This window comes from Mastigoproctus giganteus, chromosome 11, assembly GCF_048544385.1.
Source record: "Mastigoproctus giganteus isolate SK-2022 chromosome 11, ASM4854438v1, whole genome shotgun sequence".
NCBI classification, from domain to species: Eukaryota; Metazoa; Arthropoda; class Arachnida; order Uropygi; family Thelyphonidae; genus Mastigoproctus; species Mastigoproctus giganteus.
This window is the reverse complement of record NC_143585.1, coordinates 143,409,749-143,427,944: the sequence shown is the minus strand read 5'-3', so window position 1 is coordinate 143,427,944 and position 18,196 is coordinate 143,409,749. Positions and strand designations below refer to the sequence as shown.

The 18,196-nt window shown below is 38.2% G+C and overlaps 1 protein-coding gene across 3 annotated transcripts in view; it reads right to left on the bottom strand.

Moving 5' to 3' along the window:
* LOC150078490 (uncharacterized) overlaps nucleotides 1-18,196 on the bottom strand; it is a 160,323-nt gene that overhangs the window by 61,529 nt on the left and 80,598 nt on the right. For all 3 annotated transcript variants that reach the window (XM_090385525.1, XM_090385527.1, XM_090385526.1), the window contains exons 5-6: nucleotides 16,709-16,860; nucleotides 180-332 (exon numbers count right to left, since the gene is read on the bottom strand). In XM_090385525.1, the coding sequence (XP_090241651.1) occupies nucleotides 180-332; nucleotides 16,709-16,860 (305 nt within the window). The remainder of the gene's footprint in view (nucleotides 1-179; nucleotides 333-16,708; nucleotides 16,861-18,196) is intronic.

Genomic DNA, 18,196 nt, shown 5'->3' with positions numbered 1-18,196 from the left:
TATTACAGGCATATTTTTCTGATGAAATCTGATGAAATTTTAATAAAATTTCACCTGACAACATTACATTTTGTATGTAATATCATGACCAGGGGAGAAAAAAAAAAAAGTTCATTTTTGGAAAAAACAGCCAAAAATCCTATTTGAATTAAATAAAATTGCTAAGAAAAAATACTTACAAATGACTCCTCAACACATTTATCTTGCACAGAAATGGCAAATGCTTCTATAAATTTAGCTATTGATGAATGATAGCCGGTACTATACCATATAGATTTCATTATTTTTATTGCATGCTGGAACAAAGTGGCATTAGAACTGCAGGATTTGGGCTAAATATAATTTTAAAAGAAAATTATACAGAATATTTATAGTGCTGGAAATGTTTTTGCAATTAATGTCACTAGAAAACAACAAAAGTTTAATTTTAAAAAATTAAGGTGCTCAAGTGAAAGGCAATTAACAATTATAATGAAATAAAACACTTAATTCCTTTATATTTTTTTATCTGAAGGTGGTCAGGTTAATATTCTTAGTATATATCTAACTTGACAACAGAATTCCAAAATAGGCTTGAACACATCACCCGTAAAAAGTAACAGTTTGGTGCTTTGTTTTGGACATAGGGTTTCCTCACCATCACAGGATAATAAACTATTATGTATATATAAAAAAAAAAAAAAAAAAAAAAAGTCAAGTATTATTTTTTTTATTTTAATTTTTAAAATCTTGATCAGTTTTAATAATTTCTAGCAAAATTTATACCCAACGGAGATATTTTCCCGTAAAATTCAAATATCGTATTACAATCAATTAACCTTACATCGATATTAAGGTGCGCTAGTGATAAAATTCATGAACAGATAGACAAGTTTTTTTTTTAATTTTAGTGGCGTAGATGCAACGAAACCATTTTTACAATCTCATACATCTAAATATGATGTTATGAATGTTAGACACCATCATAGTTATGTACCGTTATGGCACACTTGACCCGGGGTAAATTATATTTGGGCAGCATGTGCAGAGAGAGAAATGGAATATTAGCATTATGCATCTCTGGCAGCAGAGGTTAAATCAATAGCAAAAGTAACTTGTGACTATCTGATTTACTTCTGCTTTTGAAACTGGGTGCCTGCTTGAGTCACAGAGTGCTATTTACTATTTAATAATTTTATTTATTATTTATATAATATATACAGAAAAGGTCATTAAAAGAAATGCTGGTTTCATGAATATTTTAATAAAATAAAAGTATTCCCAGATAGCCTGATGATGGACAGGGTCCAATCATTGAAGTACACTGTCTCTGGCTGAAGCATATACCTAGGACCCATAATCTAGTTTTGGATCGTAGAAGTGCACAGTAGATGCGTAGTAAGGTATATCGGTCCACACTCCAACATGTAGAGGAGAGAGAATGAATAATATTCAGTTCTCTTGTGCACTTGTACAGAGTTGATGGACATGTTCCAGAAATGTTAACACTTTTTATGAAATACGAGTCCCAAGAATTTTGTGTCTGACACTAGTGTGTGTGTGTTTTTGGCTGATGCTATATAAGCTTGCTTTCTTGCATCATGTGCTTGCTAATGCTAATAGCATTTTGTTCAAGCCTTAATTCAGGTTCAGGATGAAGATTATGCTTACGACAAAAGTGTACGCAAATAGTTTTCTGTGGCGAGAACCTGAATCCATTAGCAAGTGCCCAGGAATAAACGCAATCAATGGCTTGTTGCAGTTGTCTTTTAATAACCCTCATGTTGCATGATTGAGAAAATATGCTAAAGTCATCAACATAGAGAGTGCTCTTTATAGTTGGAGGAAGTTGTTCTGTAGTGAAATTCACTTTAATGGCAAAAAAGCGTGACACAATACTTATCCTTGTAGTATTCCCTGTTCTTTGCCAAAAGGACGAGAGAGAGAGAGAGAGAGAGAGAGAGAGAGGGGGGGGATCCAACAAGAACTTGGTAAGGCCAATTGGCTAAAAAGTCTTTAATAAAAACAGGGAGTGCCCCCCCACTAAGACCAAATCTCTAAGTTTTGCCATATGCTTTCTCCATATCAAAGAATACAGACACAAGATGTTCATGTTTTAGGAGTATACTGGATGGATGTTTCTAGTCTAATAAGATGGTCCAGAGTGGACTTGTTCTTTTGGAAGCTGCACTGGTTGCTAGAAAGGTCGTTAGATTCTAAATACCATATTAAACAAAAGTTAACCATTCTCTCCAGGAGTTTGCACAGACAACTAATCAGAGCAATAGTACGATAATTAGTAAGGATTTTAGGATCCTTTCCTAGTTTCGCAAAGGAAAAACAGTTGCCATGCGCTAGGCATCTGGAAACTGCTCTTCAATAAATATTCTGTTATATCTATGGAGCAGGTGATCCATAGATTTTGGTGAATGTTTAATCATGCCATAATACATGCCATCTGGTCCAACAGCACTTGCCTTAGAAAGGGTGAGAGCTATTTTTAGTTCCTGTATAGTGAATGGTCCGTTGTAAAGATAAAGACTCTTTGATGTGAAATTAAGTGCCTGCTTTTCATTTTTATGTTTAAGGATCAGGAGCTCTGGGGAACAGAAAGATATCACAGAGATGTTTGAAAATGTTTTTCCCAGAGCATTAGCTATTGCAGTTGGCTCTGCAATAGTGCATACACTATATTCCAGGATCAATGAAGGGTGAGCTGTATATTTTCCCTTCACTTTCCAGATTTTATTGCAGACCACCTCAGTGCTGGTGAACTGAGTAATATATGACGTAAAATGGATCCATGATTCCTTTTGACTCTGATGGCAAATGTAGCGTGCTTTGATTCGTGCATGTTTAAAAGCTATTAGATTGGCTGTGATAGGATATCGTCGATATCACCCAAGCTTTGTTTTGAGACTTTTTTTGCTGCTATGCATTTTGAATTTCACTATGGTTTGGGAAAATATGTAAACTGGGTAGATGTTTTCAGAATGGCATTTGCAGCTGTTTAGATGATATTTTCTTTGATATACATGACTGCATCATTGATAAGCTCCTGACTGACTGCAGTAATGTCAAAGCCTGCCAAATATTTAAAGTCATTCCAGTCAGCCTGATCAATCTTCCACCATGGTAACCTAAAAGGATGGCACTGTGTAAGAAGGATATCACAGGGAAGTGATTACTTCCATATAGGTTCTCCTCCATTTCTCAAGTGAGTGAAGAGAGTAGAGAAGGGGAGCAGATAAAAAGATCAATGGCAGAAAATGTACAGGTAGGTAGGTAGGTATGGGGAAGAAGGTATCAGTTCCCACATTTAGAAGGGAAAAGTCACTGGTTATTGTCAGTGAGCCTATATTCTTCCATTAATGTCGGCACTACCCCATAGGATGTTATGTCCCTTGAACTTGCCAAGAAACAGGACAGGGGATGGCACCTGCACTATGAGATCATCAAGGTGTGTCTGGGAGATGTGCAGATGTTTACGTGCCAGGTGGCAAGAAAATGGAACAGATTGTTATTAAAAACCCAACTATAAAGCAAATTAGCATTAGCATTAGTAGAGGCATATGATACCAGAAAGCAAGCTTATGCAGCATCAGCCAAAAAAAAAAAAAAAACTTCCATTTCACCTCTCCGTTCGTTCGAAATACCTGTCCAGCTGAGCCTTAAATTTATTTAGGCTATCAACTTCCACAAGGGATGGAAGTCTGTTCTGCCAACCAACTACCCGCTGGCTAAAGGCAAATTTCCACACATCTATCCTACATCTGTCTTTCCTCAATCTGAATTTATGCCCTCTCAAGTGATTATTCTGAGCAAGAGGAAGAATCCCATCAGCATTGAGCATGCTCAAATCATTCAAGGCTTTATACACCTCTATCAGATCATCTCGCCAGTGCCTAGTCTCCAGACACTGTAATTTGCAAAACTTAGCCTTTCTTTGTAAGAGCAACCCTTTGTTCCATTCACTAATCTTGTTGCCCGTCTCTGTACTTGTTCCAGCAGCTCTACATTCTTCTTGAAATGAGGCCTCCAGACCTGTATACAGTACTCAAGGTGTGGCCTGACCATTGCCTTATACAAGGGAATAATCACCTCCTTATCCCTGCTAGAAAAATTCCTGTATATCACTGACAAGACACCATGAGCTACTCTTGCAGCCCATCTGCACTACTCAGAGAACTTCATATCTGCCTGCACAATTACCCCCATGTCCTTTTCATTCTCTACCACTGTCAGTGTAGTACCACAGAGTTGATACGTTGCTCTGGGGTTGCTGTTTCCTAGTACTTTACATTTGTCAATGTTAAACTTCATTTGCCACCTCTCAGCCCATCTGCTCAACCACTCCTAATTTAGTGGAAAGCAGCACAGGTTTGAATGGAGTCTGGTTGCCTGCAAGGATGGTGGGAAACCAGACTCCATTCAAAAAACCCATCATTACTTGATGGATTTTCTTTAGCTTTTAAATAAGTCTCCTGGAAGCAAAAGCAGACTAGCTCATGCTTATGCAGGAGGGCCTTGATTTGGCCAGTATTTTGCTGGAATCCACAACAATTCCACTGTAGGAATTTAGCCATTATTTTGACTTGGTGGGTCCATCAGGCGGCTTCCGAAGTGCTGAGGGCTTACTTTTCTTAGTCTTGGATTTGTAGAAGTATGGATGCCATCCTGTGTCTATTTCCTCTGCCTCAAAGGTTCCACGACTGTTTCCTCAGGTACCTCCTCGATATCCATTTTTTCTTGAGAACTAGTGCATCAGGTTTCTTACTCTCTTAATCTTTTCTCTGGGGATTTCTTTTGCTGATGATGGAGCAATGGAGGTACAATATAGGAGATGGTTGATTGATCCTTCTTGTGCAGGTTTTATTGAACTTAGCAGGTAGAGTGAATGATTCTTTTGGTGGTCTGGTCATTTCAGTCATTTTCAGATCCAATGGAACATCTACCTGGTACGTTCTGAGCATAGGTTTGTGTATTTGCATTCATCGGTTTCACTGCTTTTCTTGCCTCCTGATATGATATATTCACCTCTGCTTTGAGTTTGTATTTCTTTCTTCCTTCCACCTCCGGCATGCTTGTGGGTATGCAAGCATGCCGGAGGTGGAAGGAAGTTCTCCTTGGCAGTTAATGCAGATGGGTTTTGTGGCAGAACACGATGTAGTTTCATGTTCCTTTGCAGCACATAGAGCATATGCAACGGCTCCACGACAGGCAATTTGCAAGTGTGCATATTATTGGTACTCAAAGCACCTTAATAGATTTGGGACATATGGATGCACTGGACAGTTGATATTAGCATTAGCAGTGGCATATGATGCAAGAAAGCAAGCTTATATAGCATCAATCAAAATAAAAAACCTTCCCATTTCACCTATCCATTTCCTCCAAAACTGTCCAGTTCCTCTTAAATCTATTTAAGTTATCAGCTTCCACAATGACAGATTTACTATGCTCGTAGAATTGTTGTACATGCAAATATACATGCACCTGTTCTTACTCTTAGTAAACCTAACACAGCCCAAGTATTTACCTGTTTCATTATGATTCACAGCAGGCCTTAAAATCCCCAGCCCCTTGCTTTCCAGGCTGCTGCACACCTACCAACAAAACAGTGCAAGAATCACTTTCATCTCTGCCTGCAGCTATTGTTAATCTGTTAATCCATGTATCCCCCCCCGCCCAAGCTATCAGTTTTCCAACCCACCTAATACTGCTTCGTACTACTTAATATAGCATCAGCAAATATTCTTGCACCTTTACATGTATCCCATCCCTGTAGAAGCAGACTCTCCTGTTAACAAGCAGAGACCATACGGAAAAAAATTCCACCCCATGAGCCTTGCACAATCTCTCCAAGGCCAAACTGACTGAGAACAAGGCTCTCATCATATACTCCCTCTTTATCATGCCAGGGCATAATTGCAGACACTTTCAAATTCAACCTTAACTTGTGACTTTAACTTAATATTACCCTGTACTTATTAAGTAAGTCAGTAGGCTTCTTGCTCTTAATAAGTGCCAACATACAACAATATCACCTTTTGTGTCCTTCAAAGATATCTGCTCTGCAACATCTTCAACTTTTGTCCCCCCCCCCGCAAACATATCCTGGTCCTATTCCACCTATCCTTTTTTTGCACAATATATTTCCTGTTTTCCTGACAACAGAGTCACTAACAACAGCTACTTCCTCCTGTGGGACCAGCACATTCTGCCCTGGGGGTTGCTGCTGTGCTGCCTGATGATCAAGTGTGAGCTCTGGCAATGAGATAGCTGAGAGCTTGACAGGGTCTCCATTTTAATACCTTTGAGGGCATTCACCTTACTCTTCAAACTATTTTGGTATCAAATTGGTATCTCATTTCTTCACACTCTCTGCACTGAGCTCATACATGACATTCCCCTCCTAGCTATATCATGTCCTGTACCAGTAATACTCATATGCTGGGACGTAATTTCCGTTTAAATTCAATATATAATTGAGAATACTACACTAAACAAATGTACTTAAATGCAATAATAACACTAATCTAATTCACCACTTATGCAGCAATAATATGTACTAGCCTATCAAGTAACACTACAGTTATTTTATTTATTATTATTATTCTTTTACTTAAATTTTGTAACAGGCTCCATTTATTATGAAATTTCACCTAACACTTGTTATTTGTCATAGTTATATATATCATTTGTTTAACAGCACAACTGCATTACTTTTCGTATGTATTCAAATTTGTTAATAGAGAGAAAGAGAGAGAGATAAACACAATGTTTCGTTTCTGATTATTATTTATATATAATAATTATTTCAATAAAATTCTCAGAATGAATTAAAAATCTCTGTTTTTATGGAATAACCTTTTTTTGGACCAAACCAATAAAAATAATCACTAAATAGTAAGTGATTATTAATCAAGTACTCCTTTCATATGCTTCCAGAAGGCTCTAAAAGTCTGTGGGAAGGGAACAGATAAGAAAGATATGCAAACTGGAGTGGTTTAAGACGTGGGTATCAATATCTTTGGATTAGTTTCTTTGAAATTATATTTTTGATTTTAAATTTAATAACCTAAAATTTTTTTTATGAATCAAGGTGAGTGGTAGCCAACCAACAGAAACAGGAAAAATGAACTGTAGCCCTTCAGCAGTTAACAATTCTACACTTAGTAGTCAAAGATGAATTTTCTTGAACCATTGGGAAGGTTCTGTTTTTTTTGGATCAGCCACTAGAGTTTTAAGCATTTTACAAATTGTGTAGCTTTTAATGTTGACAAGTGGATAGCATTGTGTAACTGTATATCTAAAAGTATCATATGCTAAACTGCCACAAAGTATTCACTAAATATTAAACCTATATGGACCCCAAGTGCCAAGCGATCTTTTGGGCGATATATAGAGTGCTCTTTCACAGCAAATAAGTTATATTTATTTTCCAGTATCTTTTCTTCCAGTTTTTCAAGTGATTCTATACTTAAAAGGTTTCAAGTAAGAATCCAGAAAGAAAATTCACCTTTCTTTCCTTGTATATATATATATATATATATATATCTATATAATCCATCCTAACCAAACTAACTTTCCCAACCACTTGATCACTGGTGGCACCACTCTTGCCTCCATGTGACGGGGCCAGTAACCTAGGAGAAGAAACTCACTCTCTCTCAGGGCTAAAAGGAGCAAAGATGGACTTAAATAATTTTTCTCCTTTAGAGCCATCAAGCTCAAGGACATTAATATCCAATGAAAATGATGCAAACCAACGGCTTGCATCATTTTCATTGGATATCCTACCTAACTTTCTGGTGATACACTCTTTGTCAACTCAGCCCATGGGCAAGTTATCACCATTTACGATCCAAAAATATTTGTAATCTATTGCAGGATCACCAAAAATGGTGAAAAGACTACAATCTGGAGACCTCCAAGTTAAAACACAACCTCCAGACATTCTGAGTGGCTATTAAAGTCAACAACATTTGGTGGCCTACCAGTATCTGTTAATCTGCACAATACTTTTAATTTATCTAAAGGCACCATCACAGAGTGGGACTTACTTGCAGTACCTGAGGAGGAACTACTGCAGGAACTCAGTAACCAAAAGGTAATAGGTACGAAACGAATAATAATCAAAAAATATGGAAATCTCATTCCACTCAATCCATCATTTTAACTTTCAGCACTCCGAACTTACCATCCACAGTAAAAGCTGGCTATTTAAACGGCCGAATTCAGCCATACATCTTGAATTGTCTTCATTATTTTAAACGCCAGAAATATAGCCACTCTCAGCAGGCGTGCAGAGTTGATGCCATTTGTCCCAAGTGGATTGCCCAGCCTCAACTACCATGTCCCAACTGCAAAGGAAGCCACCCTGCTTTTTCTAAATTTTGTGATATGTGAAAAACCGGCAAGAAAATCAAAAGATACAAAATAGAACATAAAGTCACATATCCTGAAGCATATAGATAAATTATGTTGACCGTGTCTATCCTATGAATCTCACATCCAAAGCCATCTTTCAACTGCAGTTCAAACAGATGTGTCAATACCACCAAGCACCTCTCTGGTGAACTGGGTTAAATCAACCTTATCAGCCTCCAGACAAGATACTTGTAAAACTAAAACCAGCAAAGCTAGTATCCCAACTGATACTCTAATGGTCTCACATGACAGTAAAAAACTGGAAACTATTAAAGACAGAAAGAAAACCGAATCACCAACCAATAGCATGGCAATAATGAGGAACCCATACTAGAACTTCAGATAAATGACACTATAGAAACTGGACGCCCCATCTTCCCAAAAAAAAAACAGAAAAAATGCCCTGCAAACAAAAAGCAATCAAATGAATCATCTTTTGCCAAACCTAAATAATACATAACATTATTCAATTGAACTACTGAGGACTAAGCAGCTATTCTGATTACTTGAAGGTTTTATTAGCTCAATTCAATCCCATAGGTCACCCCAAGTTTTGCCAAAATTTTCAAATTATACAATGTACAGGAGACAGGAATTCAGTCTCCTGCACATGGAGGAGTAGCCATTCTTGTTAATTCTAATGTGTCATCCAGGCCGATTCAGTTAATAACTAATCTAGAAGCTGTGGCTGCTCAATACTGCAGTTTTTATATCAGTCACCCTTGTTTCTGTTTACACTATCTCTACCTCTTCCCCATTCAGAACTTGACAATCTGATTACACAACTCCCAACTCCAATTTGTCTTTTTGGTGATTTAATGGACACCATCAATTGTGGGGCTAAGTTACAATGGACAGAAGATGCAAATTGATTGAGGAATTTAGCATTAGAATTAGTAGAGGCATATGATGCAAGAAAGCAAGATTATGCAGCATCAGCCAAAAAAAAAAAAAAAAACCTCCCATTTCACCCCTCCGTTCATTCGAAATACCTGTCCAGCTGAGCCTTAAATTTATTTGGGCTATCAACTTCCACAACAAGGGATGGAAGTCTGTTCCACCAACCAACTACCCGCTGGCTAAAGGCAAATTTCCACACATCTATCCTACATTTGTCTTTCCTCAATCTGAATTTATGCCCTCTCAGGTGATTATTCTGAGCAAGAGAAAGAATCCCATCAGCACTGAGTATGCTCAAACTTCAAGGCTTTATACACCTCAATCAGATCACCTCGCTGGTGCCTAGTCTCCAGACACTGTAATTTGCAAAACTTAAGCCTTTCTTCGTAAGAGCACCCCTTTGTTCCATTCACTAACCGTGTTGCCCTTCTCTGTACTCGTTCCAGCAGCTCTACATCCTTCTTGAAATGAGGCCGCCAGACCTGTATACAGTACTCAAGGTGTGGACTGACCATTGCCTTATACAAGGGAATAATCACCTCCTTATCCCTGTTAGAAAAATTCCTGTATATCACTGACAAGACACCATGAGCTACTCTTGCAACCCATCTGCACTGCTCAGAGAACTTCATATCTGCCTGCACAATTACCCCCAGGTCCTTTTCATTCTCTACCACTGTCAGTATAGTACCACAGAGTTGATACGTTGCTCTGGGGTTGCCGTTTCCCATACATAGTACTTTACATTTGTCAATGTTCAACTTCATTTGCCACCTCTCAGCCCATCTGCTCAACCTTTCCAGATCCTGTTGCAGCAGCATAGCGTCAGTAGTGTCCTTAACAACCCTGCCAACCTTTGTATTCAACTTGGACATTAAGCTTGATATACCATCATCAATATCATTTATAAATACAGAAAACAATAATGGACCCAACACTGAACCCTGAGGGACTCCACTAATAACATTAGTCCACGATGAGCAGTGTCCATTGATTACCACTCTCTGTCTTCTCCCCCTCAACCACCCCTTTATCCATAGCAGCAATTTGCCTCCAATGCCACACTGCTCCAATTTGTGTAGCAGTCTTCCATTTATGAATAATAATGATCCTAATTTACTAAACTCTGGATCTCCTACATACAAGATCTACTTCTGCAGTTGACTTGTCAGTTTGTTCACTCCATTTTCCAATCATGACATAGTTGGCATTATCCAACACCTTTAACAGTGATCACATCTCAATTATTTGCTCAATACAAAGAGTGGTACCTCAAAAAGTGGTACCTGGTGATCAACAATCCAACTGGATGTTTAATAAGGTGAACTGGGATGGCTATTCTGCTAAAGTGCTTTTAGATAGAATTTATGTTCAACAGAAACCTATCGATGATGTAACTGCTTACATAACCAGTCAGATTCAGACTGAGGCTAATACTTTTACTCCAAAATCCAAGACACATCACACTCACCGAAATTACTGGGGGAATACAGAGTGCTTCAATGCCAAACAGGAGAAAAACTATGCTCAGAATAACTTCTGCAAGTGCCCTAACATCAGAAACTTAATTGAGTATAAAAGGCTTAAGCAAGACAAGTTTTCTAATTTGTTTTGCTTAAAAAAAAAAAAAAGCTAAAGCAAGACAAATTAGACTTAAAACAAAACACGATTCGTGGATTGCTTTAGCATCAACACTCACAAAAGACACTGACACACACAGATTATCTGGAGAAGGATACAGGCGCTAAATGGCAAACTTGTTTGGCTGCCCTCTTCGACACTTCATTGGAAAGGAAAAGACATTTATGCTCCTGAAGAAGTTGCTAATGAACTAGCAGAATCGTTTTCTAGAATCTCTGCTTCTGCCTCCCATGCATTCTCCTTTCAGAATATCAAAGCAGGTGCAGAAGGGCTTAAATTAACTTTTTCATGCATTGCTCCTTCCCGTACAACCAACCCTTTACATTAATAGAACTGAAAGAATCATTATATTTCTTGGATTGATACTGGAAAGCCAGTTAAAATTCCAAGTCACATCACTTATTTAAGAACTATTTGTCTAAAGCATTTGAATAAACTTTGATCAGTCCATGTCATGGGGAGCTGATCGATATACCTTACTATACCTCTACAAGTCTGTAATCAGTTCACACCTAGATTATGGTTCTCTGGTATAAGACTCTGTTACGATAAGCACTTTACAATGGCCAAACATCATCCAGCACAGTGCTCTGAGGACAGCCCAGGGAGCTTTCAAAACTTCTCCAGTCCAAAGCCTTTATATTGAAGCTCATGATCCACCATTACAACTTCTCACTATGCTGCTAAAATCCGAAGTCTCCCATCCCATCCTAGTTGGGAGTATCTGTATAATACCCGGTGGGATTCCTTTTATGAGAGTAAGAAACATGAAAACTGACCTGTGTCACTCAGACGCAGGTCAGTTTGATCTAAGTAACATTTGGAACGTTGATCTAAGTAACATTTTCACTCTGGTTACATTTTCATGACTCTCATGATAACTTTCTCCAATGGGGAAGGATGTTTTAGCTACTTCCAATATCAGAGAGTTGCATGCAGCTCACTCTAATCTCAATTGCAATGCCTGTGCAATATACACAGACAGATCAAAAATTGACAACATGGTAGGTGTGGCAGTAGTTTTCCCTTCATTTACAGTTACAGCCTCATTACCAGCCACATGCAGCTTCTTCACTGCTGAGCTGTATGCTATAAAACTGCACTTGACCAGATTTGAATGTTCCATTTCACTTGTCCTAATCTATACTGACTCTTTCAGTGCAGCCCTTGCCATAAGGGATAATTTCTCTTCATGTTATCCTGCACTGAAAACTATTCACTATCAGTTACTCTTCTTCAGAGAGTCCAATCAATCAATAACATTTGTTGGGTACCGGAACATTCAGGAATTAGTAGAAATGAGACTGCTGATCTTGCCACAAAACAACCTCTTACCACTAATCACAGCACCTTCAAGTTCCTTATAGGGATTACAAACCTGATGAACTAATCTGTAATTCGTAAGAACTAATCTGTAAACCTGTAATTCGCAAGACCTGTTATGAAAACTGGTCACAGATCTGGAAAAGTAATACCAACAAAAAACTTTACCAGATAAAACAAGATCCCGAGTAGTGGCTCTCCGGATTCATATGAAACAGGCATGAAGAAGTAGTACTGGCAAGATTGAGAATTGGGCATACTCATATTACATACCTATTTTTATTATTGGGAGAAGACCCACCACAGTGCACATCCAACTTACAGACTGTCCTTTTTACTTATCCATTGGTTCTTGCACCTTTCTGTCATTCAGCAAATTGAATGAATCTGAGATATTATCACATGTTCTTGGTAATCACGAAAACATAGAATTCTTAACATACTTAAATCATGCTGGCATATACACAAGTACATAATTCAATTGTTTAAAGATATATGGATATAAGAAACAAACTATGAACTGACATAATTTGACCTTGTGGCCCTTGTGTCATTAAACTTAATATCAACATCAACAAATAAATCAATACACATATTTTAGAATAGTAAACATTAGCAAGGGCACATGATGCAAGAAAGCAAGTTTATAAAGCATCAGCCAGAAAAAAAAAAACACACACCCCTTCTCATTTCACTCATCCACCCACTCCTCCAAATGTTTGTCTAGTTCTGCCTTGAATCTGTTTAAGCTATCAACTTCTACAACGACAGGTGGAAGTTTGTTCCAGCAATCAACCAACCACTGGCTAACGGCAACATTCTGCACATCTATCCTACAACTGTCTTTCCTCAATTTGAATTTATGCTTTCTCAGGCGATTTTTCTAAGCAAAAGAAAAAATCCCATCAGCATTGAACATGCTCAAACCATTTATGTCTTTATACAGCCCAATCAGATCACCTTGCACATGGCTAATTTCCAGACACTGTAATTTGCAAGACTTAAACCTTTCTTCGTAAAAGCAACCCTTTGTTCAATTCACTAATCTTTTTGCCCTTCTCTGTACTCATTCCAACAGCTCTACATCCTTCTTAAAATGAGGCCTCCAGACCTGTATACGGTAATCAAGGTGTGGCCTGACCATTGCCTTATACAAGGGGATAATTGCCTCCTTATCCCTGCTAGAAAAATTCCTGTATATCATTGATAAGACACTATGAGCTACTCTTGCAGACCATCTGCGCTGCTCAGAAAACTTCATATCTGCCTGCACAATTTCACTCTCCACCTCTGTCAGCGTAGTACCCCACAGTTGATACGTTACTCTGAGGTTACTGCTTCCCATATACAGCACTTTACATTTGTCAACGTTAAACTTCAGTTGCCACCTCTTAGCCCATCTACTCAACTTTTCTAGATCCTGTTGCAGCAGTGTACTGTCATTAGTGTCATTAACAGCCCTGCCGACCTTCATATCGTCTACAAACTTGGACACTAAACTTGAAATACCATCATCAATATCATTAATGAATACAGAAAACAACAATGGACCCAACACTGAACCATGGGGGACTCCACTAATAACATTAGTCCACGAAGAGCAGTGTCCATTGATTACCACTCTCTGTATTCTCCCCCTCAACCATCCCTTTATCCATTGCAGCAATTTACCTGCAGTGCCACACTGCTCCAATTTGTGCAGCAGTTTTCCATGTGCAACAGTATCAAAAGCCTTTCTGAGATCCAAATATATGATATCAAAATTATTCTTTGCATCCAGTTCCTTTGTGACTAAATCATAGTATTCAATCAAATTGGTTAGACAAGACTGCCCCTTAACAAACCCATGTTATGTTCAAGCTATAACTGAAGTTTTGTCTAGATGATCCTACAATGCTTCTTTAACATTAATTTCCCTGGAACAGAAGTTAAACCGACAGGTCTGTAATTACCAGTGTCTCCCTTTGATTCTCCTTTGTGGGTTGGGGTCACATTTACACATTTCCAGTCCATGGGTACCTCCCCTGAGTCCAAGGAAACTGTCATAATCATGGCTAAGGGTTTGCTTACTTCCTTTGCTGCCTCCTTTAATATAACTGGATAGATTCACCAGGTGCCTTTCTTATGTTTATCTTCAACAATTTCTCCTCCACTTTATTCTCAGTTATTACAAGATTGTTTATTGTCTGAGTTTAATACACCTCTGGCATTCCCCTCCCTGAATAACTCCTCAGGTGTGAATGTAGATGCAAAATATTCATTTAGTTTGTTAGCTACCTGAGCAGGATCATCAACAGTTGAACCATCAGTATCAAGTGGACCAATCTGATTCATCCCCTTCCTTCTAGAATTTACGTAAGTAAAGAACTCTTTGCTGTTTTTCTTTGCATCCTTTGCCAAAGATTTCTCATAATCTGCCTTTGCCTGCCTAACCTCCGTTGTGACTTGGTCACAGACCAGCTTATATCTATCACAGGCTCCTGTCTCACCTGTTAATTTATATGTATCCCATGCATTTTTCTTTTCTGCCACATATCTAATTAGTTCACCTGACATCCATTTAGGCCTAAATCTTGAACAATTGCAAATTTCAGTGGCTGGAGACTAGGCACCTGCACGGTCATCTGATTGAAGTGTATAAGGCCTTGAATGGGTTGAGCACGCTGAATTCTGATGGGATCCTTCCACTTGTTCAGATTACGAACCTAAGGGAGCATAAATTCAAATTAAGAAAAGACAGATGTAGAATAGATGTGCGGAAATTTGCCTTTAACCAGCGGGTGGTTAATTGCTGGAACAAACTTCCATCTGTCGTTGTGGAAGTTGATAGGTTAAATAAATTTAAGGAGGAATTGGACAGGCATTTGGAGGGAATGGTGTGATTTTTTTTTTTTTTTTGGCTGATGCTGCATAAGCTCATACACTTGCTTTCTTGCATCACGTGCCACCACTACTACTACTACAATATTTCTTAGTTGGTATGAAAGCCTAGTAGCTATCAAGATTATTTCTTTGAATGCTTCCCATTTTGAATTTGCTGTTGGTAACATCATCAGTTGTTCCCACCATATAGAATTGAAATACTGTCTGAGACCACCGTACGAAAGCAAAAACCATTTCCTTTACCCCTGATGGTTGTAACCTCTTTGAGTAAACCCCACTTCAGCACACTGTGATCACTGTCACCTAGTGGTTCCTTTATTTGCAGATTCTTAATGCATAAAGAATCACTATGGATAATCAGATTGAGAGTATTACTCCCTCTAGTTGCTTCCCGAATATGATTCAGCAGAAAACAATCATCCAATAAATCCACAAAGGCCTTTCTAGCGTGTGAGTGACCAACCCACAAATTCAAGTCAATATCTGGGAAATTAAAATTCTCTATTAAAAGACACTCTGATTTACTGTCCCGCTCTATTTCTCTGCACAATTGCTCATTATACTTATCAGATTCATTAGGCCTATAACACACACTTACTCTCATTTTTCCTTTCCCAGTACTTATGTCACACCAAACAGACTTAACATTGCATTGTCCACCAACATCAATTGGATGCACTTCCTTAGATTTTGTGTGTTTCTTAACTAACAGCATAACCCCCTCCTCCCTTTCTGTCCTGTCTATCCTTTCTGTACACATTGTACTCCCCAAATTCCAATTCTGCACTGCTTATGTCTGTGTGACACCACGTTTTTGATATCCCAACAATATCTGCCTTTGATGTCTTGACTAGCACTGCAAGCTCATCGAATGTATTAACTATACTCCTAGCATTGGTGTACACACAAGTATACATGCACCTGTTTCTACCCTTAGTTACCCTAACACAGCCCATGTATTTACTTGTTCCACTACGACTCCCAGCAGTCCTGAAAATCCCCATTGCTTTGCTTTTCAGGCTGCTGCTCAATTGCATTTTAATAGAAGCAGTGCAAGAATCACTTTCACCTCTGCCAGCGGCTACTGTTAATCAATTAGTCCGTGTATCCCCCCCCATGCTACAGTTTTCCAACCCACCTAACTCTGCCTCAATAGCATCAGCAAATATTCCTGCACCCTTTCTATTTAAGTGTATCCCATTCCTGTAGAAGCAGTCTCTCCTGTTAACATGCAACTGATTGACAAGGCTCTCATTGTATACTCCCTCCTATCATGTCTGGGCAGAATTGCAGACGCTTTCAAATTCAACACTAACTCACGGCTTTTTTTCAACATTGACCTGTACTTGTTAAGTAATTCCACCGGTCTTCTACTCTTAATATCATTAGTGCCAACATGTACAACAATATCACCCTTTGTGCCCTTAGAAGATGATATCTACTCTACAACGTCATCCTTTGCCCCTGGCAGACACAACATACAAATACAGCAAATAAAACAGCTTTTAAAAGAATGCATTTCCTAGATTATAAAATAACCTTCTCTTACCAAATATGAATTCGCCAAAAGCAAACATAACTCCGCATTACAGTCTTTGAGGCCTGAGACATGCAACATCAATGTCAATATTTTCAACTCGAGCAGGTTAGGAAATAAAATCCATAAGTAGGTTTCATCTTCAAAGAATACCATGAATTGATCTATCAATGCAAACAATAAATTGTAATGGTGCTGTTAATTATATAAGAAAATTTTCAAAGTAGAAAATAATATTATAAACATTACATGATGAATGGAGTCATTGTAACATTATATGAAGCCTTTTTAATATATCACTGATATATTAAATGATTCTATTTAATAGAATTCTATTTAATACATCAATAATATAAAGGAGATAGTACCTTTATAGAGGTAAATTTAACAATAAATAAATCTCTGATTATCTTGTCTGATGGTGGGGAAACAAAGTACCAGATCAAAGATGCAGATAATCAAAAATATTTTATCTCCCATGTCAGGTTTTTTTTTTTTTTTTTTTTCTAAATAAAACCTACACAAAGGCCATTTCCAATTATAACTTACATCTAACTATAAACCAATAAGTAAGCACAAATAACTTTTTAACTCTTAAATTTCCAACAGATAAAATTACACAAATTAAGGAATTGAAACACCAGTTTCTTCGACTTTTGTCCTGCATTTCTACTAATAAAAGAAATATGTCATATGAGGAACACCCAAGAGCTATCTTATTTGCCCCATGTGTGTACGTGACAGTAAATGAATGTTGGCTGGTGGTGGCACGTGTTCGGACTGTTTTGAAAGAGAGCACGGAAATAACAGAAGCCAATTCAGGAGAACAGTGTCCATGGAAGTATCTGTAGAAAAGGCATGCAGTAGAAACAGTACGTCTATGAGACAGCGAGTGAAGAGACTCTGTTAGAGAGGAGTCATTAATTAACCCAATTGCCCTCTTCTGAATGGAATCTAGAAGCCTGAGAGAGGTTTTGGAGGCACCACCCCAGATGTGGGAACATTATTCCATGGTAGGTTGGATTTGTGATTTGTACAGAGTGAACGGCTGTTTGGAAGAAAAGTAGCGCCGAGAGCGAAAGAGAAAACCAAGTTTTTTAGATACAGAGGAAGCAATATTTCTAATGTGCTTGTGCCAAGAGATATTAGAAGTCAGGGTAATCCCCAAAAGAGATATATCAACCTGCCTAGAAATCGGAGTGTCACCAAAGAGGAGCAGAAGAATCCTTTTTGCAAGGTATAAGAAAAGTCTGAGTTTTAGAAGGATTGAAATCAACTAAGTTGTCTTTGCCCCACTGGAGAATTACCTGAAGATCAGCATTTAAGAAATTGGTAGCAGATATTCGAAAAATCGAAGCTGATTGAGCAGGGCAAGGTTTTTCAAAATGAAAAGTGGAATGCAATGTGCTATCATCAGCAAAACTATGGATAGGATTTCCCATCAATGGAAGGTCATTAACATACAAGAGGAAAAGAACTGAACCTTGGGGGACACCAGCA